The sequence below is a fragment of the Poecilia reticulata genome, chromosome 9 (assembly GCF_904066995.2).
Source record: "Poecilia reticulata chromosome 9, P_reticulata-male-v2, whole genome shotgun sequence".
Lineage (NCBI taxonomy): Eukaryota > Metazoa > Chordata > Actinopteri > Cyprinodontiformes > Poeciliidae > Poecilia > Poecilia reticulata.
This window is the reverse complement of record NC_088838.1, coordinates 28,332,774-28,360,536: the sequence shown is the minus strand read 5'-3', so window position 1 is coordinate 28,360,536 and position 27,763 is coordinate 28,332,774. Positions and strand designations below refer to the sequence as shown.

Genomic DNA, 27,763 nt, shown 5'->3' with positions numbered 1-27,763 from the left:
GGAAATACTTTTTTATTAATAATTCATAATTTTAAGTATATATACTTAAAGAAATGAGACATTGCTATGAACAACACAAGAAAACGTCTTTTTATTCTTTTTAGATTTTATTGTACAAAAGGGATTAATCTTTTTTTTACTCTGCTTTTCTCTTTGTCTTTTTTCTGCTGCAGCATCTCTTGAAACAGAAGCTGCAGCTCTTGAAGAGGATGTAGATGAGGAGCAGATCTATAATAAGGAGGAAGGCCAGGACGTCCAGGCTGTGGTACTGGTACCAGGTGAGTTCGTGGGCCTGAACCCTCAAGTGTTTGGCTCCTTTGTTCCTCATGGTGAACTCGATCCAGAAGACGGCCTCGTCCCGAGGACTCATGGGTCTGTCATGGTGGATTCTGGACAGTCGCATCACGTTTTCTTTGTAGCTGCGGATGGATGAGTTAAAAAGACATTGGTTACAATATTTTACTATGTTTAATGAATAGTTGTTTCCAAGTTTGCATTTGTGTAAATTATGCTTGATGTTTGTGATACTATTAACTATAAACCAAATATTTTATGTTGGGCATAAGGTATAAAATTCTCAGGTTAGTGCACATTTTGCACCAAAATTAAAACAAAAAAGGGTAACACTTTATTTGATGGGTTGTGAATAAGACTGTCATGACACCGTCATAAACATGACACAACACCTGTCATGAATATTTATGACTGATGTCATAATGTGTCATTCTGTAAATGTCATTTTTAATACAAAGTTGACATTATTCACAAAGTCTTTGTTATGACAACTTCACATTAACCAAGAAATCATGATCTGACATAAATTTGTTATAAAAGTATTATTGATTAAACTTTAAAAATTATGTAGCTTTATGTTATTAAAGCTAAAGTTTAATCAGTAATACTTTTATAACAAATTTATGTCTCAAATAAATTGTTACCCAAAAAAGTTTTCATCCTCATACTCTGTCTGACCTGTAAGGCTAAATTTGTATCATGACGAAGTTTTGATAATGAACTGCACATAATTATTCCAAGAGTCACAAATGGCCCACAGACCTCTGCTGCATAAGATAGATCTAACTGCTTTACACCATAACACAACATTCAACATTCCCTCTTCTACTCATCAAGAATGATGATCAAACCAATAGTTTTTTTGTTTAAAAATTGTAAATAGCACGTAAGAAAACAAAACAACTTACGATTTGTCGTTGATGACCATGTTTACAGCATCTCTGAGGCTCTCAGTTGTCATAAAGTTCAGTTTAACAGTAACTGCAGCTCCTTTGGCCTCCATATGCACCATGTTGTCTGGCTGTTCAGCGAACATGGGGATTCCCACCATGGGAACGCCGTGGTAGATGGCCTCAAAAACTCCGTTTGCACCGCCGTGAGTGATGAAAGCTTTGGTTTTAGGATGACCTGGAAACAACGTTATCAAACATTCATATTTAATTTTTATGAAAATTATGGATAAAATCAAACTAGCTGCTATTTAAGGTTACATGAAACATTTTTTAATAACACCATAACTACAGATTCTTACATTTCTTCTGAGCTACTTCTTTGGATCAAAATAATGAATCTTTGAAAACCAAACTAAGCTAAGATCCATTTGTATAGCAATCAGAAGCTAAGGCCAAATAACAATTTTCAAGGGAAACATTTGGAAACATTTTTAGCAGTGCCATAATTGTCGTTGCAGAGTGGTGTTTCTGTTCATCTCATTGATGTACATTTTAGCACCAGTGATGCTAAAATGTGATGGATGCTATTATATACCCACCCAGCAAGTCGTTCTGTGGGATCCAGTTGTATATTCTGGTGTTGGAACCCAGAGTCTCGGGTTTCTGGCCACTGTATCTCCACAGCACCTAAAAATGGTCAAAACAAGTTTTTGTTTTTAATCAAGTTTTGATGTATTTTGTTTTTAAAACAAAGTATGTGTAAGTCAGACATCTTGTTGTTTGGGATTACATCTACATTTGGAAGTTGGATAAAGAAACTCTACATTGATTTAAACAGATAATCTTATCTGCATTTTCTTGACCTTTTGTGGAAGCTGAGCGAGTGCTGAGGCGATCATGTTCGCCTTTTCTGTGGATACGTTCTTTATCATCGATCCTAAAGAGAAGACAACAATCCCAGCATCTCCAGAGCTCTGGACAAACGCTTCCATTTCCTGCAAAATAGTAATATTTTCAGTCTTTAGGGCAGTTAGTTGACTTTTATCCTGTATTTTGTTTGTGATTATTTATTTAAAAACTTGAGACAACTTTTGAAATGGTGGATTATAACCACACCTCTGGTAAAGGTTTAGCTGGTCTGCAGTGGATCCCTCCAACAAATTTAAAGTTGGGGAGAAGTGGACGAGGAAAATCAAAATCCCAGTAGGTTCTCATCAACCAGATATCCGCCTTTCCCATCAACTCACAGGCACTGGTGGGTGTTCCTGTTACAGCGGACACAACAAAAAGCAAAGGTTTTAAAGTTTCTATGCTGTTTTATACAAAATTAAATAGAGTTGCATAGTATTGATTAATGAGTTAATCTAAAGTTGATTGATCTTATTAGTAAGCAGTCGTTTCCTTTAAAACCTGAGTTTGCATTAAGAGGGCGGTTTTCATGACATAAAGGGTTACATTTTTAAAAAATAAGATGACTTTAATAAAAAATTATTAAGTCTTAGTAAAATTCGTTACTAATTATCTAAATTAGTAAACAGAACATTGCGATGTTCTCACGTTATTAAACTTAGATATTTATAAGATATAATAAAATAGGAACCTCAAATAGAAAAATAAAATATGAAAATATGCGAAATACAGGGCTTAAAGAGCTCCGGCCGGGGGCCGGATTTCCGGGTTTTGATCAAACGGTCCGCCTCAACCAAACTGTAGTCTCCGGGCTTAAAGAGCTCCGTCTACAAAGATGTCTTCTGCCAATCAGAATTCTAGCTCCCTTGTTCTTGACCAATGACTGTAAACCGGTTTGTAGAAAAGAAGCGCATGCGTTCGGTTCAGCGGTTAAATCAAATGTGATATGAAAGAAGATGGAGTTTGTCTCACCCGGTAAAGAAACACGTTTACTTGAGAAAGGAATTAAGAACAAGAGGCGCTGGGCATGGCTAGAGGAAAGAGGACAAGCGGGAAGCTGGCGGAAAGTTTTACAACAGGGGGCGCTGGGATTCTTTTGGGGGGCGTTTGGTCGAAGGTAAACTTAACACCTTACCATAGGCGTAGGAAGCGGGGGGGACATGTCCCCCCCAATATTGGAGACAGTCACATTCGTCCCCTCCAATAATTTCACCGCAGTTGCGAAGAATTTTTAAATCTTCCACTCGCATGCTTTTATTTTGAAGGCGCACAACATCGCATTCAGCAGAGCGCTTCCTCCCCCTCCCCTCCCCCCTCTGAACGGCTCAGAGTAAAGGCAGCAGCAGACGGAGTTAGAGAAACTCCGTTTGAATGAGGTAAACTGTCAGGAATGTTGCCATGAATATCGCTCGTTTATAACATCTTGTTGTCAGTTTACTTTTATATATAGAACTAAATCTTTTTGGGTAAGCGGTTTTAATTCTGGGATTGTCACATGTTCAAAATTTTACTGCTGTTTAAAAGTTAGCTAGTCTAGTCACAATGATTTAGAATGAGACTGAAACAGCAGCGAAATGAGCCTTTTTATTATTTAAAGTGAGCAAAACCTGATCATACTGACCACTTAACATGTATTTATATTATATTATTTAGATATTTAGGAGAACAGCAGTGCTAGAATGATGAAGAAAGGTGAAGAAGCTCTGACGAGGTCTTCATTTAGTTTATTGAAATATGTATTAACTGTTTTTAATTTTTAAATAAACTAAACTATTTTATTATGAGAGGAGCAGGTCAGGGAAGACATAGGAGAGTCAGGTGGAGTTTCAGAGTGTGAAGATATAAAAATTATATTAATTTCAATAAAACCAGAAAGGAGAACAGATGAAGACCGATGTCAGGTTGATTTCTTTCAACGTTTCAATATTTTTTTCATTATTTCCACACTATAAGGTTAATGGTTAGGAAATGATAAGAAAAGTGCTTGAGGAGAGGTTTTAAAATAAATTAGTGAAAATTATTGCTACATAGTAAATAGAGTTGATGTATAATAATGTATACATCTGAAAATTAAGTTGTTTAAATTCTCATTCTGTATGATAAAAACATACTTTTTATATTTAGTTCACATTCTGACACTGTACATCACTGTAGTGTCTGTTGTAAATCCATGAATCCATGCAGGAACATCAGGCTGCAGAGAGTCAGAGGAAGGCAGAGACAGAAACGCATATCTGTAGATATTTCAGTTAAATGTTTGCGGCTGAAAATGACAGGAAAAAAACATTTAGGTTTTTTGCCTCAGTGTTTTTATGGCTCATGTTTGGTAAGTTACTGAATGCAGAGCTGGAAAGTGAGACTGAGTTAACAGTGAGGAGCTAAAGGTCTGTTAGACGTGAAAAGTATAATTTTTATTTATTTTGTAGATCAAACTGTTGCACTGATGTAGAGTTGTTCAAGAAGAACAAAACTTGTTTTTTAGATTTTAGTTTTGTTGGTCAAACTGCTGTATTGAGTTTAAAACTGCCGAGTTCTATTTTATGAGCTGTTTTCTACTTTGGTTTTAGAAAGAAGTAGAACCAGTTCAATTACCAGTCAATTTATATCGATGCATTTTGACCAATAATCAAATGTCTTTTGACCAATAAGATATTTCAGAATCTGTTAGCCTGTCTGTGCTACCAGAGTATTTAGCTTGCTAGTTGTGAGGCAAATTCTAAACTGAGTGTTCATCCTGGAATGACGGTCATTATACTATGCATAACTGTCTTTAATCTGATTATTGGATTGTAAATAATAACATGTTAGAATACTTGTTACTGAAGCAAGGGTCAGATTAGAGTAACGCATTACTGATGTGTTGATGTCATAATTGTTTGACATTTCTGCTCAAGGTATTTACTGATCTGTCAGGTTTCCGATATGCGTCCCCCCCAATGACAGGCTCGTTCCTACGCCCTTGCACCTTACAATCACAACAATACCAGTTTAGACTTTGAGCAACTTGCTAAAACTGTATTTTGTAGCGTTCATTTTATAGCGTTAACACCGGAACTGTAAGTGGTCCGGTATGAAACGGGTGTAATGGAACAACGGTACCACAGCACTTTTAAATTTCAATAATCAGAATGCAGAAATTGTTTCCGTTGTTTTAAAAGGTTTATGTCAGTCTGCCTTTTCCCCATCGATACGCTTCCCGAACGCCCTGCACCTTATGGGTAAAAAAAAAAAAAAAAACCGAGGCGCACATTGCACAAAACTCTGAAACAGGAGAAGCGGGACATAAAACGGAGTGACGAACTAGATGTGAATTATGGCATAAAAACAGAGAATCCGACGCTGAACAGTGAAAAATCAACACATGATGTGAAACACATGATGATTAGGCGGCGCAGCAGGTGATGAGTGAAGATGGCTGGTGGTCAATAAATGATAAATGCAGCAACAGGAAAGAAACTAAAGTGGACATAGCAATAAACCAAGAGAGGATAAAACTAATAAAAGGAAACTAAATGGAAATGAATGAAGAACAAAATGCAAGAATAAACTAAGAAACCAAAGTAAATGCAGAGGAATAAACTGGTATGGCAAGACCTTTCGAGCAAAAATTAATACAGAGGACTGTAGGCAAGAATAAACAGACACTATTTCCGGATAAAAGGTAAAATAATATTGGTTTGTTGAGACCATATCTAATACTGATAATAAATATATCTTACAGACCATAACAGTAAATAACTTAGCACTTATTTATGTTTTTAACTAGATTTGATATATTTATTTCTTCAATATTATTTTCCATGTCAGTGTTGATGTCATGGTGGTGTTCAGTGACTTCATGACACTTTCAATTTGACTCATTAGGATTTGATTAAGAACCAGATTTGTTCTTTGTAATTTCTTTTCCAGTAAAACTATTAATCTATAAACCAATAGACAGGTCTATATAAAGATATAATCCATGTTTCTGTCTCATATTTGCATGGCATTAAAAGGATCTGGAACTTTTGTTTTTCCACTGAAAGCTCTGGTTTGCACAATAAATGGCATGCGGGGGAAGTTTTATGGATGATACTCTGATGTCCCATTCTCCTGAAGGCAGCACAGAGCTGCACCACCAGAAACTGACAAACACTGAAGAGAAGAAGAGCTATGATTAATGTAGTTACAGTTCTATCCATGTTTTAATGTTGCAGAGCTCAGTCGTTTTGCAAGTAGATCAAAGTTTAAACTGGCATGTTGAACATCTTTCATCTGGTCATTTTGTGGAATATTTAACAACCAGAAAATGGCAAAGAACATGAATATTTTTTCCACTCTGATTGGCTGCTGCTAGGCCTACCAATTTTAACTTGAATGTTTATTGCATTTTTCGTAGACGCCTGTGGAAAATAATTTCTATTCCCATGACTTTTTTTATTTTCTGGGAAATTATCTTGATGATAAATACAGAACCAAGCATAAAAATCAAAACATCTACAATAGTGATAGTAATATTAATGATAAAATAATAGTCAGTGCAAAGTAGCCTACAAATTCTTTGGTGGGGGGCGGTGAGGGACCTGGATAAAGGCTGGGGGGGCGCTGGGCCGAAAAAGGTTGGGAAACACTGATCGTTGGTAATGTTGCATGTTCTAAATTACTTGCAAAAACATTGACTGAAAGGACTCTTATTTAATGTTCAGGGATTTTTGTCTGTAAGGCAAACCTTTAGGGCACAGACATTTTACATTTTGTTTTGAGTTGAAATGTACTGAAGTCTTATTTATGTTTGAGTGTTTAGCTTGTTAATTGTATTGTTAGAAGCAATTGTTTGCACTATTCAAAGACACTTTTCATTAAACTGTGGCAATAGCAACAGTATAGTTAATTTCTATCATCACTATAAGTTTCAGGCTCAGGATTTTTTTTTACTTTAAGCCCTGGAAATACTTAAATCCCCATCAACAAAAACATGTCTTACTCTTGAAGGAATATTAAAACTTCGCTCCATGAAGCGCATTAACTAACGACCATCAGCTTTTTTAGCATCAAATCTTTTAACATCACGTTATAAATTTTCGGGTTATGTCCTCGCATCTTGTTTTCACTACCCGCTGCTCCGCCACGCAGCACGGCTGACTGAGCGCTACTAAAGATAAAACTTAAGAAGCTTGTTAAATCTTTATATTTCAAAACAGAACCACATAATATACATTTGCAAGCCTGTTTTTGTACCGTTCCCCTTTACCGTTCTGGGACAATGCCGCCATTTTTAATTCTGTATCAATAGGCTGGATGACCAGCGGCGCCCTCTTTAGGATGGCGGCTAAACTACAACACTAAAAGAATGTCTGAGAGGACATGATTAGTTAATTGATTGGAAATAATGTTTACAAGTCTATATTGAAAAACTTTGTATTTCTAATTTGAATACTCTGAAATTACTAATGAGTTGCTTACCTTTGATTTCAGAGTAATATTTGTCCATTTCTTTCCACAGAATTTGTTCCATCATGACGTCCTGCAAAGTGTAGAAGAGGACATTGTACAGTCTCTCTGAGAAGTCCATCTTGTCTGTAAGTTTGCTAGCAGCACCGGGGACGAAGGATGGTGGAGCAGGAAGCTGACCACACATCCTCTCCCAGTTGTTTGCTAAGGAAAAACACAAAGAAAGGACCAGAGGAATTCCCAAAATGTCTGCAGTCAGGTCGCCTCCGCCGTAGATCGGATCAGCAAATAACAAGTCGTAGTTTCCCTCCTTCAGCTTCCTCATGATGGGTTCTGATTTCACAACGCCATCCAAAAACTTAAAAGTAATGTTCTTATTGTTCTTCATTAAATTATAAAATTTTATGTAAATTTCAAAGGGATTCATAAAATCCATTTCATACATGAAGAAGTGAATAATAGTTTCAATAATCTTTTCTAACTCTTCAAATGAGACGTCGACGTCAAAAGGTTCATACTGGAAGCGAGACGGTTCGCTGCTGTTCATGAACAGCGATGTGCTCGGGACCAGGACCGTCACCTGGTGTCCTCTGTCCACCAGTGTCTCCAGTAGGGGCTTCATGTTGATCCAGTGACTGGCGTCACTGTACCACACCAAAATCTTCCCTCCATTTGAGTTTTCTGCAGCACAAAACAGCAGCAGGATGCAGACAGACAGACGCAGCTCCATGGTGGCTGTGTGATAAACCAGCTGTTGTGTTTTTAACATCTGCACCTTAAAGATACTGATTAACCAAATGAACTCTGACTTGCTGCTCTTTGTACGGAATAATGTAAGATAACAGACTCGCCTGATAAAAACTGTTGAGAATATGAAAAAAGAATCTGTTATTTGTCCCCTTCAAAAATTTCTGAAATAAAGACCAATAAATAGCCAAATGATAGGTGAGTATTTTTAGTCTTACTTTTAAAGACATAGAAGAACAGCTTAGTATTTCAAAACAATGACAAAGAAACACCAATGGCTGTAATGTGAAGCTGTTTTATTAAGGTCAAATGATCTTTGTTCCACCCCACCCTCCATATTGCTGTTAAAATTTAACATGGCACATTCATTCTGGCATAAACTGAAATTCAAGTTATAAAATTTTACATAAAATAGCTGAAATAAAAAGTTACATTTGTAGTTTTGAGAGAATGATTGTTTTGTGTTCGATTGTTTTTGACTAATGGGGTTAATTTTTCTAACTTGTCAAACATGTAGATGAATTTAAGCAACTTGTTTTAGTCACAAATCAGTTTGAATCTATGAATAGTTGTAATGCAACTTAAAATTACCATTTATCCAACACATTTTAAGCTTATTCTCATCTCAATATGCATTTACATTGCAGAGGCATAAGGAATACTGTATTACAAGAATAGTAGAAGTGATTTACAACCTACATTAAAAGCCCGTAACAAAAAATAGTATTTTATGAACATTATACTGTTGGTCAAAAGAAAAAAGATGTTACTCTGCTTTTCTCTTTGTCTTTTTTCTGCTGCAGCATCTCTTGAAACAGAAGCTGCAGCTCTTGAAGAGGATGAAGATGAGGAGCAAATCTATAATAAGGAGGAAGGCCAGGACGTCCAGGCTGTGGTACTGGTACCAGGTGAGTTTGTGGGCCTGGACCCTCAAGTGTTTGGCTCCTTTGTTCCTCATGGTGAACTCGATCCAGAAGACGGCCTCGTCCCGAGGACTCATGGGTCTGTCATGGTGGATTCTGGACAGTCGCATCACGTTTTCTTTGTAGCTGCGGGTGAATTTTGGGCAAAATGAGGGGAACAAATTCTGGATAGCTACATTAAAATTTTCCTCCTGTATAAAACATTAAACCAGAAACTGGAACCTGTTTAACTCAACTCTCACAGCTGGAGACATTTGTTAAAGAAACAGTGCCATCTAGTGGCGTTTAGTCTTTCTACAACATTGTCAATACCCTAAACCAGGGGTTCACAAACTTTTCCCAAAACAGCATCAACACTGGTCAGGGACTTTCTTTGCAAACTCACAGACAATAATAATAATTTTAAAAAAAAACACACGCGCACGCACACACACACTTATATGAACATCTATGTTTAGAATGTTTTTTTTTATTATTCACTATTCAATAATTATTACACTCATTTAGCATAAATGCTGCTTCATACAGTCTGATTTTAGTCTGGCGTAAGATTTTATTACCAGATAATCCCCTCTTTTCATTATAAGAAATTATGTGATATTTCAGATTAATCACATCAAATTTTATTTTACTTCCACAGTTCTTTTGGCTTTTCTTGTGGGCTGCTGGACGATTATTTTGGTCCAGCAGCCACCATTTCTTGATAGAAATGTTGGCTTGAGGAGCAAAGCAGCTTCATGAATTCGACTGGCAGCCAGTCAGAAAATGAGCATCAGGAATAACATTTAATCAATTAGTGTATATTACGTTTTAAATAACGGATGCATTTAAGATTAACATTTTTATGGAATTGAATTTTTTTTTTTTATCCAGCTTTCCCTTACAGCCCCTCCTCTGACAAACACTTCCCAAAGATAATGTAGTACTTACGATTTGTCATTGATGACGGTGTTTACAGCGTCTCTCAGGCTCTCATTTGTCATAAATTTCAGTTTAGCAGTAACTGCAGCTCCTTTGGCCTCCATGTGCACCATGTTGTCTGGCTGGTCCCCGAACATGGGGATTCCCACCATGGGAACGCCGTGGTAGATGGCCTCATAGATCCCGTTTGTCCCACCGTGAGTGATGAAAGCTTTGGTTTTAGGATGGCCTGGTACAAACCAACATTATTAAATATTTGTTGATGAAGGAAAAGTTTAATAAATAGATCATTTTAATAACTTTGTTCTCATATTTACATGTTGGAACAGCTGAATTATGAAGTTAAACAATAAAGTGAGTGCTGTACAGTCGACACTCTTTAGTTTGAGACTTAGGGCTTTTTTACGTCATGTTTTGTTTTCAGCACAATACATGACCTCAATACGTGGGGTGGACAAAAAATGTTTTAAAAAACTGACAGTATCATCAGAAATGTCATTTTTACAGTTTGTTCCATGAGACCATCAATAAATATCTGAGTTTGTGTCGCAATGAAGGCTTGCTATATAGCTACCTAAAACTAGGTAACAAACGGCTTTTATTCATAATTTTCATTGTTATCACAATAGTACCACAAAATATTGCGATAAAATACTTTTGTAGAGAGGCCTCTAGGTTGGATTATTAAAATTTCTCACCCAGCAGGTCATTTTGTGGGATCCAGTCATAAATTCTGGTGTTGGAGCCCAATCCTTTGGGTTTTTCTCCGCTGTATCTCCACAGCACCTGCAACCGTTTAAGAAAACATGTTTTTAACCAAACTGAGCTGAGAAATCAACCAGTTAAAACAACTTAATCAATGAATTTATTTAGAAATCACTTTTCACAGACGGTCACAAAACGCTGTACAAGATCAAAATGTAGAGAAAATATAAGAGAAAATAAGAACATAAATTAGTAAATCTGTTACCTTCAAACCAGTGCATGACTAAATAAATGGCTCTTTAAATATTTTTTAGAGTAATAAGGCAAAACTAACTTACAAATAACTTCAGCAAGAAGTATGATGTTTTGATACATGTAAAAAAAAAAAAAAAGCACTTATACCTTTAGCAAATTATTTCAATTAATATTATACACTTAGTACACTAGATTAAAAATACTTGGTAAGATTTTGTGTTTTTGCAGTGTAAAACTCTTGCTCTCCTTTAATTCTCAGTTTTATACAGGAAATGACTACTAAACTGACTTTGAGAACCGAAAGTGAAAATTTAGTCATAAAGTGTTAGTGTAAGACTAACAAGGATTTATGTGGGAGTCCAGAGTTAGTTTGGGATGAAGATGACGTAATAAAATGTCTAAATTGATGATTCTAACTGCAGAAGTTAATCAGAGCAGTAATGGTTTTTTTTTTTTACTTTTTGTGGAAGCTGAGCGAGCGCCGATGCGATCATGTTCGCCTTTTCTGTGGTCAGGTTCTTGACCATCGATCCCAAAGAGAAGACAACGATACCAGCGTCTCCAGAGCTCTGGACAAACTTTTCCATTTCCTGTAAAACAGTCATTTATTTCAACATCTCATTTATTTTGTTTACATCAGCACTAATTTGGTGTCATTATTTATTCTACCTCTGGTAAAGGTTTAGCTGGTTTGCAGTGGATCCCTCCAACAAACTTAAAGTTGGGGAGGAGTGGACGAGGAAAATCAAAATCCCAGTAGGTTCTCATCAACCAGATATCCGCCTTTCCCATCAACTCACAGGCACTGGTGGGTGTTCCTGATACAAACAGCATGTTATTAAACAGAAAAGGTTGCTGTGTATAAAATCACAAACTAATTTAAAGAGTTTCCATCCCTCCCAAAAAAAAACAGATTTTAGATTTTAGATAGGGCTGATACAATTAATCCCGATTAATCAGTTATTGAGATAATCGTCAACTAATTTAGTATCACTAGTAAATTGCTAACTGGAGTATGCAGACTTAATAAAGGCGATTTACTGAAGAACAACACACTCAGAGCAGTTTTTAATACAAAACCATACAATAAATATATACCTTTTAAAATAAAAAAATAATAAATCCTTTGTAAATATGTTTTACCCAAAAGTCCTGAAGTGACAGTTTTAGCTTCACCCATTTCAAATTACGTATATATATAAAATATTCTGTGAGCATCTATTTCTATGCAATCATTAATTAAAGTAAAAATCAATCAATATATAAAATATCAAACACACTCTAAAGAAAAGCTATGTTTTTGCACTTTGGCTATAAAGTGTTTATTTTGCTATTTAAAAAGGAATTTAATTATTTGCACCTCTAATATTGTACTTAAAATCGTTAAGTGGTTGAATAGTTAATCTCCGCAATGTGGCAATTTTTTTTATCCGATCAATCGATTGTCTGAACAATCGATTTCTAAAATATATTTTAGAATATTTGGTTAATTATATGGTGATTTTTCTCTTTTCTCACCTTTGACTTCAGAGTAATATTTATCCAGTTCTCTCCACATTAAGTTTCGCATTACGACGTCCTGCAGAGCATAGAAGAGGACGTTCCACAGTCTCTCTGAGAAGTCCATCTTGTCTGTGAGTTTGCTCATGATTCCAGGGACGAAGGAGGGAGGAGCAGGTAGCTGCCCACACATCCTCTCCCAGTTATGAGCCAAGGAAAAACGTAAAGAAAAGACCAGGGGGATTCCCAACATGTCCGCTGCCAGGTCACTGCCAGGGTAGATCGGATCAGCAAATAACACATCGTAGTTTCCCTTCTTCAGCTTCTTCATGATGGTTTCTGATTTCACCACTCGATGCAAGAATTTAAGGAAATAATCCATGTTGGTCCTTATAAAACCAATGAATTTGTTGTAAATCTGTAAGTAGCTCATGTGATTGACCTCATAGATGGAAAAGAGGAGGAACTCCTCAATAAACTTCTTTTTGAACTCCATTGAGACGGAGACGTTAAACGGTTCATAGCGGAAACGAGACGGTTCGCTGCTGTTCATGAACATCGACGTGCTCGGGACCAGGACTGTCACCTGGTGTCCTCTGTCCACCAGTGTTTCCAGTACCGGTTTCATGTTGATCCAGTGGCTTCCATCTGTGTGCCATACCAAAATCTTCCCTCCATTGGCTGCAGAAAGAAGCAGCAGGACAAAAAAGGTGATATGCAGCTTCATGGTGGTTTAAAATATGTTGGGAAAGAGACAATTCCTCTTGAAAAAGAAGAAATCCAGCTGAAAAGAAAAGACTCTGAACTTCTGCTGTGGGCAGATTCTTTCTGCTTATTTAACCGTGATCATGTGAAACATCAAGTGTTAAACAATGTTGTGTCATACGAGGAAGTTGTTGGTAAATGTGTAAGCATTCCCCTTAATGATCGTCACAGTGATTCAGAACATTTTTGATGCATTTAGCCCAGCTGTGGTTTTATTCTCATCAGAATAAACCAGCTTGAATGCAGCTTTAGAGCTGCCAGTCTAGCTATTATTGTTTCAGAAAGGTATAAACATCATTTTCAAGGTACTCTGGCAATTGTTGTTCAATCGATCGATCAACATTTATTTATGTCATGCATTAAAACACTTTAGAAGAAAAATAAAACGGAAATAAAAAAAATACATTTGACTTTGCACATTTTCTCCAACTTTTATTGATTTAGTTTCACTTTAAAATTATATATGTTTACATTTTCTTGCACTATGACCACAAATGTATTGTGTGAGTATTTTACATGAATGAAGTGGAAGAAAATTCATAATCAAAATTAGAAAAATGTAGTGTACATTTACATTCAGCTCCACCAAGGCACCACTTTGAATCACCACATTTTGCTACATGTTCTTTTCTTTTTTTGGTCCCCAATCGAACCGAGTCTACAGAACTATCAGGTGTGGAAACACCATTATTCTTGGTTTGAATGCAGATGTGAACATCAAGCAGACTGGAGACCGCTCCAAAAGCAGGAAGCAAACTTTAGCGCAGAGCATTCTGAGTAAATACAACAAAAACAAACTCACAAGGATCTTGTGCTAGTGTGAGAAATGGCTCGTTATTTTTTACCAAAGACGAAATTTAAATCCTACCGCCACTAAAATCTGACGCTGCTCCATTTTTTTCTACATTTTGTCAAGAAGGACGTTGCGCTCGTTTTTTGGTTTTTTTTTTTTTAGGCTTTTGTGTCGTTTCTTTTAGTGGTTCTTGGTGCAGCGCCCCTACAGGCGAGGGGGGGAACAGGTTTTGGTATGAATTAACTGCAGCAGCTGAAAATGTCAAGAAAATGTTACAACTTTGGTCCCCAATCGAACCAAATCTATCAGGTGTGAAAAACCCCTAAAAGCTGTGCACTTCGTCCCCCTCATTAACATTGTAGATTCCCTTTTGACGCTAGATTCGGGGGCGGCTGGAAAAACAATGGCTGTTTGAATACTGGATTCAATCCCTGTTGAGCGAGTCAGCATCCATTCACACCGCGAATGTCTTCATTCCTACACCTCCCCCTGGTGGGACACAGCAACCTGAGATGGAAACAGCAAAAATCGTTGTTTTCTGATTTATTTTAATTTAATTTTCATAGGAATTTACCGTGCATTTGCTCACATTCCTGCTGCTTCCTCTGCCTCCTCTGCACCACTTGCTGAGGGTTACAGAGTGTTGCCTTTTGAAGTAGACATTTGCATAATCAGATTAGGGTGCGTGATTGTCTCTGTGCGCCCCCTGCTTCCTTCACAGGGTGCTCCAGAGGAGAGAGGGTGCTGTCCAGCCCAACAATGGAGAACTCCCCTCCTCTGGCAGCGGACACGCAGCCCTTGCACCTGCATCTTCCGCTCCCACGTTGCAGGTCGATTACAGCCACAGCTCAGCCTCGGACCCGCTGAGACTGGGAGGAGGAGGAGGAGGAGGGCGGCTCGAGTGCTGAGATGGGAGAGGAAGGGCAGGGGTTGAGCTGAGATATTTAAACATGCAAAGGGTGAATTGGCTTTAAGGGGATAAAGAGCTCAGGGCCTATCGGCTGGCGCCCAGCTCCAGAAACGCTCTCTTTATGGAGCCGGGAGAGCGTGGGGCTGCCTGCGCCGATCTGCTCCATTGTGATAACGGATTCAGACAGCGTGCCAGACGCTGATAAGGAAATGTGCTCTCAATAGACGATTACCCGCGTGCTCGCGTAGGAATAGTCAATCAGGAAGATGCGGAGGGACTGAGAGGCATGCAGATTTGTTGTTGTGTTTTTTTTTTTTTTTTACACATCGGGTTTTTCCTAACTGCAGAAAAACCGTAATGTTCAGACATGATTGGGAGGAATCTGTAAATAAAGTGTTACCATGACAGCATTTCTACCTAATATTCCAGTTTTCAAAGAAACCGCAAAGCTTATCACTACAAAAACACAAAATCCTACCAAGTATTTATAGTGAAAATATTCACTAGAAGTAAGACAAAACTTACTTGCAAGCAACTTTTCAGCAATAAACAGGATCTCGTTTTAGGTCAATTATTTCTTAACGATGAAAAATGACTATTTCCACTGGCAGATTATTTCACTTATAACCAAACATTTTTACCATCTTAATATTAAAATAATCTACCAACACAACCAGTCCTTTATCAATATTAAGGAATTATTGACTTAAAACTCTTATATATTGCTGAAAAGTTACTTGTAAGTTAGTTTAGTTTTATTTCTAGTGTAACAAAATATTTGCACTAGAAACTTGACCAATAATACTTGGTAATATTTTGTGTTTTTGCAGTGTACGCAGAAGTACGGATTTAATGTGTCACATTACCAAGAAGTGGTGATATAAACCAGTTCCTTCATTTAAAAAAAACTTTACTATGAAATGACTCAATGTACTGTGAAATCATAACTCAGACTCATCATGAGCTTTGTTACATGATTTCATTTCAGGATTACACTGTAAAAATGCTAAATCTTACCAAGTATTTTTAAGTTTAATTTCTAGTGAAAATGGCTTAAATAAGACTAAACAAAATTACAAGTAACTTTTCAACAAGAAATAGAATCTTGTTCAATAAATCTATAATATTGCTGAAATGGCAGTATGTTTAAGTTTTCACTTTTTAGAGTGAAATAAGTCAAACTAGTAGTTTTCCATCAGTATTAAGGAATGACTCACTTAAAACAAGCTTCAATATCTTGCTGAAAAGTTACTTGTAATTTAGTTTTGTCTAATGTCAAGCGCACTTAGATATTTTTACTTATTTTACCATAAATACTTGGTAATATTTTGTGTTTTTGCAGTGTTACAAAGGGTCAGCTGTCATCCCTACAGTCGTTGAGTCCAGCTGCGCTCGGCTTCGTTTAGTCAGATCAGTGTTTACTCTTCAGCTCAGTTAGCCGCCATGTTTGGTCTGAGGATCGGCCACAATAGACGTTTAAGCAACTAAATGTTCACCAGGCGGCTGAAATGAATCGACTGCTGTCGTCAGCTCAGCCGTAAACAAGACAGGAACTCAGAAAACCACAGATGTCTGTGGTAGCAGTCGTTCATTCTCAGGTTTCATTATGGAAAATTTTCACTTTTCTGTAAAGGCAGCCTGGAAAAACATGGAAAAACCTGGATTTTATTTGAATAAGTTTGGAAAAACAATAGCTATTTTTAATTTAGTTTCTGTCCTGTAAATTAAATACCTATCCATCCATCCACATCCAACCAGTCAACATCCATCCGTCCGTCTGTGTTGTCTTATTCTTTCAGCTTTATTGTTTTATCTCTACATTTCTGTATTAATATTTGCAGCTGGTTTCCTGTTTAAATTACTTTTGTTTTCATTTTCACGTCAGTTTCTGTTTTTCTTCCAGGGATTCCTTCTTTCGTTCTCGGCGTTTATGACGTCATCCCTCCAGCATCGCCGTCCACACAACGACCAACTGGACAGCGTTTGACTTCGGAGCGAACTCTGACCTCAGGGGTTACAAGTTAAGCGGACGCATCGAGCCGGTCCTCTGTCAGGCCTCTGGTCAGCGGACAAAGGGCAAAGGTCAGCCTTGTGTCCACATGACTGCAGAGGAACAAACCTCTGAGCTTTGATGACACAAAGCAGCAGCTTTTCGTCTTTGCTTCAGTTATCACAGTGTGACCATATAGGCGGTCAAAATGGCGGCCATCTTGAAAAATGGCTGTCATCCTGAAATTCAAGTGGTTTTGCTTTTTGAAGATTCTGGGTATTACCTTCTTAGTTTCTTTATTTCTGGATAGTTACTTAAAATAAACAAGTAAGGAAAAGTATTAGATTTTCTACAACTTTATTGAAGTAGGATGAATGTTTAAATAATATAATAGCTGCCAGGACTTACAAAAAAATAAAAATGACATTTAGATTAGGAGTGTATTTCAGATTGACAGTGAAATGACTCAGAGCTAAGCATCAGAAGCCATTTCTTATTGTTTTCTTTCATAATTGTGGGACCTTCAGATAATTTAACCTTATTTTTAATTGACCTTCGAGGCTAAAACTTTGAACTCAAATTCCTAGAATGTTATTTAGAAATGTAAGAAAATATCTGGAAATTTATAGCCTAAAGTGTTGAATGCACTGAGAACTGGGTCAGTACTTCTGTCAGTGTTTCTGTGTAAATATTTCACAAAATGCATAAAGAAAACACCCAAATAATTAACAAATCCTTTATTGAATAAATAATTAAAATAAATAAGATACTATGTGTCCACAAATAAAGCAAAAATAAATTAGCAAAGACATATAAGATTGATAATTTACACACTCCTCACAGTTGACAATCAGTTCAGTATCTTTGGCCGTCATATCACATTTCATTTATTTACAAAAAATAAATTTAAAAATGCAAAAATTCCTTTGAAATCGGATATTTGTGAACAATGACTGAAAGCAGATTGTCAGTTTCATCCAAACATTAGAAATCAGCTGCTGAGTTTTGAGAAAGAGGAAGAAAAACAAGAAATCTGGTTTCTATGAAGCCTCAGAAACTTGAAGAATAACAAAAGGTCAGATTAGGTATTAGGACTAAGAAATGATCAAATAAAATTCAGAGAATAAAGTCATATTAAAATACGAGAATAAAAATGTTTATTCTCAAACAAAGTTGCATGAGAATAAAGTTGTAAATTACCAGAATAAAGTCATATTATTGCTTTATTCTGGAAATACTATGACTTTATTCTCATATTATTTCGAATTTATTCTCAATATTTTGACTTTATTCTCAAAATATTGACTATTCTCATATAATTGTGACTTTATTCTTGTATTATTTTGACTTTATTCTTGTGATTTTATTATTTTTTATTTTCTTAGCATGACCCTAGTACTCTGTTGTTGATTGAGTTGTGGTATTTTAAAAGAAAAAAACAAAACAAAAAGTGCTTGTTTGCAGTCTAGAGACGTAACTCAGCCTTCATCTGTTGCTCATTTAATCTTAGTCAGAATAAGAAAATCCATAATCCTCCATTTTCCTCATTGGAAAATGAGAAATTCCTGCAAACTTAAATCAGTTCCAGCAACAAGGGATGCAAACATGGAGACACGAAGGGAACGTTGGGACACTTCCATGCAGAAAACGTATAAATTGCTCCTGGAAATTATACTTTATAAATAATCAGTGTCGCAGGAGGGACGCGTCTCGTCTTCCACAACACAACGAGTTTTTATTCCCCTGTAAAAAAAAAAAGAAAAATCAGTTTGAAAAGTCCTCCATGTTCTTCTGGTCTACCAGGCCTCGGAGCTGTCGCTCCTGGATCCGGGCGACGGCGCCTCGGTGTCGCTGGTGGCGGTCCAGGTTCGGGGAGGCGAGTGCAGCCGCTCCATGTTGCCCCTCAGGAAGCTGAGCAGGGCGGTGGAGGAGTGGCCGGCCGGCTGGCCGCTCTGGCTCTCCAGCAGCTGCACCAGGAAGTTGATGTAGCGCATGGCCAGGCGCAGGATCTCGTTCTTGCTCAGCTTCTTCTCCGGAGGATGGGTGGGGATGAGCTTGCGGAGCTCAGCGAAGGCTGTGTTGACGTTGTGCTGGCGCCAGCGCTCCCTGGTGTTGGTGAACACCTTCCTGGTCATGATGCTGGAAGGTAAACGGGATCGAATGAAGCTTTTTAACACAGTTTATTCATCTGTTTTAGATTATAGTGGGGATTAATTCAATATTTATGCTTTTTGTAAAGATAATTCTTGCCAAATATACAGCTCTGGAAAAAATTAGGAGCCCACTGCACTGAACTGAAAACCTCCTGGTTATTCCACCAAATATTGATTTCTGAACTCTTCCTGAGTTAAAACATTATTATTGTTGTTTCTAAATTGATATAAACTTGTTTTCTTTGTAATTCTTTGAGATCTGAAAGCGCTGCACCTTTTTTTATTTTGAACATTTCTCATTTTCTGCAAATAAAAAAATGTTGAGACGTCAGTAGTTCAAAGAATAAAAGAACAAAGTTCATTTTACTCAAACATAAACCTAAAAAACGTAAAACCAGAGAAACTGATCATTTTAATGGTCTCTTAATTTTTTCCAGAGCTGTATTTGGTCTAGTTTTTAGAACAAATATCTTGACTAACTTGAAATAAGACAAAATTAACTGACGACTTTTCAGTAAGATATATGAGCTTGTTTTAAATAAATGACTCCTTAATAATAATAAAAAGTTCCACTTATTTCACTTATAGCAGGGGAAAATGTATTATGAGTGAAATAATCAAACAGTAAAACTAGTAATTTTTTAAATCAATATTAAGTAATAACTTACTTAAAACAAGCCACTGTAACTTGCTGAATAGTTACTTTGATATTTGTAGAAACTAGATTAAAAAGATTTTTTGTTTTTGCAGCTTTGCAGTGTCTTTAGTTACATTTAGTATCAGACTGGAATGTGACTGTTTTCTGTTTATACGTTTGGTTTCTGTTGGTAAAAATTAGATTTTGCAGCATTGAATCATCTTAAGAACGAACTTCAGTTGAAGGATTATTTTATTCTTCTAAAGCCATTTTAGGAAATGTTGTAGAAACAGTGTGTGCTGCTTTATAGCTGATTTACGACCTGAGTTTTTAATTTTAAAGACAGTCTTGTTGTTGATGAGTGACGGTGTTTAAGTGACTTCTGGTATCTGTTCTGCTGTCACAACTCGCTTGTTAAAATAGATTTTTAATCTGAAGGAGTTTTTAAAATATGAGTCCAGTTTTTATATAAAGCGCCTTTATATGAAATTTCCTCTAAATTTATATAAACACTTTCAATGTAATTTAAATTCAGCTCATTATAAATGTTTAATTGAAATTATGTAAGTGTATAGGTCTGAAAAAATGCACTTTACAAGACACTGACATAAGTAACCAAGTTAATCTAATAATATAGACAGATTTTAAATTCAATCTTAGCTATAATTATTAACACAATTTAAAAAGATGCATATTTTATATTTTTATCTTTGAAAATAGCATCTTTGCTCAGTGTTCAGCCCTGATCTGTGTGTAAGCTTTTATAGCCTAAGTTTTTTTATTTATTCATGATCATTTAGTGAGAAATGTTTAATTTTTCATTTTCAGCAGGTTTTCTTGCAGAAAATGGCGAATTTTCAAAAAAAAAAGAAAAATACAATTTCCTCCCACTACTTCTTACAAATGACATCTATAACCAAAGCAAACATTAAAAATATTAAATTCCTGACCTGTTTGTGTAGAAATGTGCAGAAATCTCAGAAGGCAGAGCTTTCGTCCGCAGGTCATCGGCGTCTGGCAGTCCTTCAGCAGAGCCTCCTCATCCTCACTGGATCCGGTGGAGCGAGAGGGAGGAAGAGGAGCCGGGTGAGACGCGGCGCGCCTGCCTCCGTCCCACCTTTTATAGCCGGGCGGCCCCATTGTGTGACGTGTGTCGTGGTGGAGCTTCATTGTGGTCACTGCTCAGTCCCCACCTCCACCTCCTTTATTGTTATTGTGAATAAATTGATGTGAATTATTGATGTTGCTCCACGGAGGTCGTGACTTTAGATGGTTTCTAAATGATTTTATCAGGTTTTTGTGTTCAACTTTTAAAATGACTGAAAGTAGGCCACCTTTAAGGTGATTGTTTGTGTCATTTAATCCCTGAATGATCCCACTGAAGGTCATAAACTCCTATTGAGGGGAAACTGAGACGTTCGGATCGTTCTCTTACTGTTCTGGACACTGATTCCTTTCTGCTCCTCTGACATTAGGCGTGGACGGCCCACCAGGAGGAAAACCTGCAGCTCTGCCTTTAAACTCAGCCTGATTGGCCCACAAAAGGTAAAAACACCACATGCAGATTGACAGTCGAACAATATGTGTTTTGTTATGACTCCGGTAATCTTGTTGAGCGATTCCAAGGGGCCACACATAAATTAGAGGAAACATGGAGGCCAGAGTCTGACTCCCATCTCAGCCGCCACTCCGCACTTCTTTTTTTTTTTCCTTCAACCCCCGTTCAGATAAAATAACAAGTCCAGTTTAACCAATTGTCACTGTTTCTTTTTACACCCTTCAAGTGTTGTTTCAAAGACGCAGCCTTCCAGAAAACCGTGTGTGTGGAGTAGGAATTTACATAATCCGATTAGGCAGCGGGATTAGCCGAGGGCCTGGAGAACGGCCCCCGATGGGGGCCGTTTGCTCTGAATCGCCCATTCATGGGTGCTGCTGCACGTCCGAGAGGCTGCACCTGCAGGCCGCCGTCCGCCTCCACTCAGGTCTGCAGAGTGGAGTCAGGTGGTTCAGTTTGGTGATGCAATGCCCCAACCAAAACCCTTTAAAGGCACGCCATCTTGGTTATTTACATTGTCATTTGTAACAGTTTGCACCACGAAACCCTGCGACACTGGCTTAATCTTTTTCACATTTTGTCAGGTTTCATCCACAATCTCCAATGTGTGTCAGGATTTTTTTATGTGACAGAGCAACACAACATGGTGGTGAAGCTGAAAAACTCATCACAATATAAGTGCTTCATATCAGTCGATAATTATTGATTTTTGTTTTAAATATCTGAAATACTGCCAAACTGTTGGCGTGAACTTTACTGCTTTATCCGAAGTTTTCACTCCACGCTATTTTTTTATTTTTTACCTTTCAGAAGTTATGAGGCACAGTGGCAAAACCTTAAACTGCTGCTGCTACTCAACAGGTTGTTGCTAGGTAACCAGAGACTGGTGTTAAGGTCATATTAATACAGGTCATGACAGTCTGAACAACACAGATCGGACCCTTTAATGCGACTCAGGCTGCTTGGATATCCGAAACGTATCCGATTCAAATGTGACTTAACGTTCAGGTCGCATTCATCCGACCTGAACGTCATTGACACTTGACAAACGTCACGATTCTGCGTCTTGATACTCACAGCGGGAAAAGAAAAACAACAACCATAGCGGACTAGAATGAGGATTAAGTTGTTAAAGTGCTGGCTCCGGTCGGACAACAACTTCAAAATCGTAAGCTATGCTCCACCGTTAGCATCCATGTTAACTTGCCGAACACTGAGCACTTCTTCTTCTACTTGTTTATAGCCCTCTTTATGTGTGACGTTATTGCGCCTTCTACTGCGCATTGCGAGACACTTTTAGGTTGTTCACGCTGGAGACCATGTTCAAGTCGCTTATATTTAGAAGTTTGAACGACCACGACAAAAAAAGAGAATTGAACATTCAGACCTGCAGTCTGAACGCAGCCATAGTCTCCTTTTCACCCTTAATTAATGTATAATAAAAAGTTATTAGTAATTTATAAAGTAGCCTACTTTTAGATGAATTAACGTATTTGAACTATTTATTAGCCTTTTATAATCAAAGTTAGTAAATAGTTACATTTACTTAGTTAGATTTACCCGAGTAACTATGGAAAAAGTTTACTTTTAGGAGTATTTTTACTAGACTGTACTTTTTACTTTTGAGTAATTATTATGAAGTATTGCTTCTCTTACTTGAGTAAAAATTTCTGGATTTTCTACACACTGAATGAAAAACAAACATGTTTTAATCAAAAATTCACCAGACAAAAACACACACCGGCAGATTTTATTACGTTTTTTTTAAATAAAAAGAAACGGATTTGGAAAAATGTGCCTGATTTTATTTTTTTCACAATTTTATGAATTATTGTCATTTTGGTCCTTAAAATACTAAAATTTCCACTTTTTGTTTTATTCCATCTAAGAATGTAACTTTTAAATTTTAAATGATTTCTAATTTGATCAGTTACTCAGGATTTGAGTAGACTTTTTAACAAATACTTTTGTACTTTTACTTGAGTAAAAATACGTTTGAATACTAGTTGATTATAATTTTTGGGTACTCTGCCCTGCTCTTCTATATAAGAGAGCAGGGCAGAGTACCAGTACCTTCATATTTATAGGTTTCTTTGACTTTCGTTTGGTTCTGATCTGTAATCCGACCCGGAGGTCGTATTCCTCGAAGACTTGAAAACACACAGGTGACGGTTTAATTGCCGTCTGTGATGAGAGATAACGGCGGTGTGACCTTTCCAGCTGAATCCAGAGTCGGACCCGGTCGGGTTTAAACAGCCTGTTAATTCCCACATTATCTCTGCTGGCCCATTCACTCCAGCGCTCAAATATGTTCAGGAACCATTACCGCACCATTAGGCCGCTGTTTACCTCACCCTCAAAGAGAGACTCCGTTGACCACCCGACCAGCTGCTTTTGTTCCTGAGCAAGTAATAAAACGAGCCATTCCTCTCTCTTTGTCCGGCCGCCGCTCGGAAGGCCGGGCCGAGGCGCAGAAAAGACGGCGGCGGGTTATTGATGGCGGCTCGGCGGTGGCTGGCCGGAGGCCGGGAGTCCCCAGGGCTCTTTGTCTGGGGATCATTCCTGGGGGAACTGGCTTCAGTCTGCTGGCTCGTGCAGATAAGCACTCTCTTCACACGCTGAGAGACCACGATAAGGGGATTGCTTCACTAAATTATATATAAAAAAGAATCCCCACCAATGGAGCTGCTAAAATGAGAGACTTTATCAGTGGAGATGGGAAAGACCCTCAATCCCAGCCCTCCACCCATAAATCACTGCTTCCTCTGCCACTGAGTGCGCTCAAAAAATGAACAACCAACTGCAACTTTTACTTTAACCATTTAATTAAGGCTGCAGCTAACCACTGTTTCAGTAATCAATTCAATAGTCGCATTAAAAATGGGAAAATTCTGCCGATTTTTCATTTGAGCCTTTTTTATACAATCTTAAAAATTCATTTAAAGTGCTGATAACTTTTTTCCAAAAGAAAACATTTTAATGCACACAATGCAGTAACAGCATTCCTTTAGTGAAACTTGATCATTTGTAAAATGAGCCAAAGAAATCCTCCTAACATTTTAAAAGCTCAGCACTTTCTGCTTCACTCATCAATACAACGTAGAGCCGATCAGTTGACTATAAGCCAACTAATAATTAGACAACAAAAACTACATAATAGGCGATTTATTTTTTAACAGACTGAACCAGGTGGAGGAGGTCTGGCAGAAATTATTTACAGTTTGTTTTTTAAACCTTAAATGAAAATATATTTATTTTTATGTGCTTTGAATGTTTTTTATTTTCAGCAAATGGCCTATTTTAGAATCTGTATACTCGAGTTAACTATTAATCAATTACCAAATTGGTTGCCGATTATTTCAGCAATTGATTCATCACAGTTAATCCTACATTTAATATTTAATATTTATTAATTGAACCTCCTTATGTCAGTAAATGGTATATAAATAATACAATTATAAAATAACAATCAGGCATTTTTTTTCCAAATCTGTTTCTTTCAATATAAAACTTTAACTAGTACAAATACTAGAAGTAAATCTCAGTAAATTAGTTACTACCCATCTGTTCCCAATAGGAAGTAAAGAATGTGATTTAATCCATTCATAATTTCTCCCAGATTAACGAGTTACAGAAAACCAAGGTGACCTCATTTTATTAAATCTTTTCTGTGAAAATCATTAAATTACAATCATATGAGTGACATGTTCTCATCACAGCTACTGAATTTACTCAATTTCATTACATTTTAATTCATATTATTACCTTTTGAAGTGGAACTGGTAAAACTCTTAAATATGGAACAAGAATGTTGGAAACATTTACATCTACGATAAAATGAAAATCTTATTTTTAAAAGATTAAAACAGTTTAAGCCTCGTCTGTCCGTCCTTTCTGCCAGGAACTCTCTCATAGCTCAGCCTTCCCCTCTTCAGCGGCGTCAGCACTGCAAAACAAAACCACTCAGATAAGAAAAAAATACATTTTTAGAAAAACATCAATGCGTTTACATTGACCATATGACAGCACAAATTGACATCTTCAAATCAATTTGCTTAATGGAGACATGTCAATTTAAAAAAAAAAAGATTTGGTGGTGTTTTCTTTTATATTTTTTTGTATTGAAATTTGTGTTTTTGGCAAAACTGCAGTGGAAACATGTTTCCCAAATTACACGAGTCACATGATCAACAACCAATGGTGCAAACCACAAAGACGAGGACGACAGAAAGTAGTGGGAGGATGGTGGCGCTGCATGTTTGTTAATGTCTTATCGCGTGAACTCAAAGTTTTATTGCAATATTTTATAGTACCATTGTGAAGATGATAAAAGTGTCAATAAAAATTATTCATTACATTTACTTTTAGGTGATTTTTGGTGACATCAATCAGAAAAAATGGTAATATTCTTTTGGACACCAGTCACATAAAAGTGTGGTTTGTACCACTAAGCTGCTCACAGTACTGTGATCCTTCGCTATAACACGCTTCACCTTTCGCGGTCTCGCTTCTTCGCGGATTTTTTTGTGCAGTTTTTGTCACAGTGCATTGTGTTCTGCGTCCTGATTGGCTAAACAGCCTCCGAGCTCCTTCTCTACCTGTGTGCCAATAACGTTACGGTATTTAAATATAAGTAATACAGATTGGCCATTCAGGAGATGAAAACCAAAACTTTGAATGCCTGCTGGAAAAAACTGGCCAGAATCAGCGCAAAACCCGACCGGAGACTCGCTTGACGAGATCCATCGCTCTGCCGTAGGTACAGCTGTGAATCTCGCGGGGCAGGTTGGAGGAGATGCTTTAATGACACGACTCCGGATCACATTAAGGCCCGATTGATGCACACGCACATCCGCTGACCTGAACACATGTTTTGTTCTTTGGTTTCAATGTAGAGTATTTAATTGTACTGTATAAATATTGTAAAAAGTAAAGGTAACTACTTCGCGGATTTCACTTATCGCGGGTTATTTTCGGAACCTATGTGAAAAACAAGGGATCACTGTAATCGTATTTTAACATTTATTGATACTCATAATGAAAAAACCGTGGAAAAAATAGTAAAATTAACAATCCCAAAGACAGGGACAGTTTCATGCGAATTTAAACATCATTAATTGAAATTTATCGTAGCAGCGATAAATCAAAACTCTTATGGTAAGAAATTTATCGCGATAAATGATAAACTACGCAATAATTGCCCAACTCTAGCCCAAACTTATTTAAATGTTTCTTATTTAATGGAAACGATGCAATTAAGAAATCAATTAATTATCGAAATATCAACAAAGTTTTGCTTGTTTCTAGGAAAGGCAAGAAGTGAGCTGCTCTGACCTGATCCAACCAGACCAGCTGCGCCTCCGCTCCTCTTCCTCTCCTCACCGCTCCAGAACTTGGGTCCAAAAGAAGAACTGCTGCTGGTCAAACTGTGATGGCTTTGATCCAAGATGGCCGCCGTAGGAGGGCTCTGACTGAACATGAAGTGAGCGCTCTGGGGATGCTGGAGGTCACTGCAGGAAGTGTGACTGGAACTGAACCGAGAGTCCAGTAGAACCGGGCTGTTTGCTGTCTGAAGGTACGAAATGTCTGGGGAATCTCTTGGCGCCCACAGATCACCGGCCCGTTCCACGACTCTCCCTGCCGCTCCAGCTCTGCCTCTCCACACAGAAAGCATCTCCTCCTCCTTCCAGGGATCTGCACCGGTCCAGTCCTTAATGGGACTCCCAAAGGAACCATTCAGGTCCAGTCTGAAGTTTGAAGAATCTGGGTTCTGGTTGGGGAACAGGTCCGCTGGGTTAGTAGCTCCACATAGGAAGCTGGTGTTAGGCTCTGGATGCAAAAGGTTCATGAACTCGGACTCGGCGCCGAAGGTCTGAGCGGTTCTGAAGGGTTGTTGGTTTGTCTTATTAATCTGAGGGGTTGCTGGCTCTGAGTTGCTCAAGTACAAGGAAGTGATGTCACTGAACAGCTACAAACAGGAAGAAGCGAGGTGAAATTAATCACTCATGCAGTGATTTAAATCTGTGCCTTTTTTATTATAACATCTAATCTGTTTTTCAATCATTATTGCAAAATATGTTAAAATAATTTCTTGAAATGTTAAATGCTATGCTCATCTTTCTGAAGCTAGCATAGCAACCGCAAAATCGAAAAGCTTCCAAAGAGAAAACGACATCATGGAGAATTAAAATCAGAAGATATGAGGCAGCATTCATGCTACACAGATGTAAAAATTATTAGACAGTCAATCAATCAATCAATCAATCAATCAATCAATCAATCAATCAATCAATCAATCAATCAGTCAGTCAGTCAGTCACATTTCATTTGGATAGCACATTTCAGCAGGGAAGCATTTCAAAGTGCTTTACGTAATAAAAACA

General features: G+C 37.4%; 4 protein-coding genes and 2 long non-coding RNA genes across 8 annotated transcripts in view; 2 read left to right on the top strand and 4 right to left on the bottom strand.

Annotated features, from left to right (window-relative positions):
- Positions 1-67: 67 nt before the first annotated feature.
- On the bottom strand, positions 68-8,821 carry LOC103469916 (UDP-glucuronosyltransferase 2A2-like). The gene is made up of 6 exons (XM_008417980.3): positions 7,539-8,821; positions 2,304-2,452; positions 2,051-2,182; positions 1,787-1,874; positions 1,203-1,422; positions 68-419 (listed from the first exon to the last, which is right to left on the bottom strand). Exons 1-6 carry the CDS (start codon positions 8,293-8,295, stop codon positions 137-139), a joined length of 1,629 nt encoding a protein of 542 aa, XP_008416202.1. The 5' UTR covers positions 8,296-8,821; the 3' UTR covers positions 68-136.
- On the top strand, positions 177-12,903 carry LOC103469918 (uncharacterized). Of its 2 annotated transcripts, none has more exons than XR_014088970.1 (4): positions 177-278; positions 7,579-7,654; positions 9,077-9,181; positions 12,734-12,903. It is a non-coding gene; the product is annotated as an uncharacterized LOC103469918 (long non-coding RNA). The 2 variants fall into 2 exon arrangements; XR_014088969.1 differs by lacking the exon at positions 177-278 and adding an exon at positions 2,469-3,472.
- Positions 8,943-13,546, bottom strand: LOC103469917 (UDP-glucuronosyltransferase 2A2-like). The gene is made up of 6 exons (XM_008417981.2): positions 12,596-13,546; positions 11,747-11,895; positions 11,536-11,667; positions 10,816-10,903; positions 10,127-10,346; positions 8,943-9,322 (listed from the first exon to the last, which is right to left on the bottom strand). Exons 1-6 carry the CDS (start codon positions 13,302-13,304, stop codon positions 9,040-9,042), a joined length of 1,581 nt encoding a protein of 526 aa, XP_008416203.1. The 5' UTR covers positions 13,305-13,546; the 3' UTR covers positions 8,943-9,039.
- Positions 13,547-17,757: 4,211 nt separating this feature from the next.
- Positions 17,758-20,874, bottom strand: tal2 (T-cell acute lymphocytic leukemia 2). The gene is made up of 2 exons (XM_008417982.3): positions 20,776-20,874; positions 17,758-19,174 (listed from the first exon to the last, which is right to left on the bottom strand). Exon 2 carries the CDS (start codon positions 19,168-19,170, stop codon positions 18,832-18,834), a length of 339 nt encoding a protein of 112 aa, XP_008416204.1. The 5' UTR covers positions 19,171-19,174; positions 20,776-20,874; the 3' UTR covers positions 17,758-18,831.
- Positions 20,786-26,812, top strand: LOC145552846 (uncharacterized). Its single transcript, XR_014088967.1, has 3 exons — positions 20,786-20,911; positions 21,301-21,370; positions 26,688-26,812. It is a non-coding gene; the product is annotated as an uncharacterized LOC145552846 (long non-coding RNA).
- The window catches only part of shoc1 (shortage in chiasmata 1), a 22,527-nt gene continuing 19,783 nt past the window's right edge, over positions 25,020-27,763 (bottom strand). For both annotated transcript variants that reach the window (XM_008417984.2, XM_008417988.2), the window contains 2 exons: positions 26,715-27,348; positions 25,020-25,326 (listed from right to left, as the gene is read on the bottom strand). In XM_008417984.2, coding sequence (XP_008416206.2) covers positions 25,241-25,326; positions 26,715-27,348 — 720 coding nt within the window. In that variant the 3' untranslated portion in view covers positions 25,020-25,240. The remainder of the gene's footprint in view (positions 25,327-26,714; positions 27,349-27,763) is intronic.

Bases quoted from the DNA above. Each gene is read 5' to 3' on its own strand.
- LOC103469916 (XM_008417980.3), bottom strand. From the start codon at position 8,295: ATGTTAAAAACACAACAGCTGGTTTATCACACAGCCACCATGGAGCTG. The intron at 2,183-2,303 runs GTGTGGTTATAA...ACTATTTTGCAG, and splicing joins CAGCTAAACCTTTACCAGAG to GAAATGGAAGCGTTTGTCCA. The intron at 420-1,202 runs GTAAGTTGTTTT...ATCCATCCGCAG, and splicing joins ATGGTCATCAACGACAAATC to CTACAAAGAAAACGTGATGC.
- LOC103469917 (XM_008417981.2), bottom strand. From the start codon at position 13,304: ATGAAGCTGCATATCACCTTTTTTGTCCTGCTGCTTCTTTCTGCAGCC. The intron at 11,896-12,595 runs GTGAGAAAAGAG...TGTTTGTATCAG, and splicing joins ATATTACTCTGAAGTCAAAG to GAACACCCACCAGTGCCTGT. The intron at 10,347-10,815 runs GTGAGAAATTTT...GGTTTGTACCAG, and splicing joins CCCACAAAATGACCTGCTGG to GCCATCCTAAAACCAAAGCT.
- tal2 (XM_008417982.3), bottom strand. From the start codon at position 19,170: ATGACCAGGAAGGTGTTCACCAACACCAGGGAGCGCTGGCGCCAGCAC.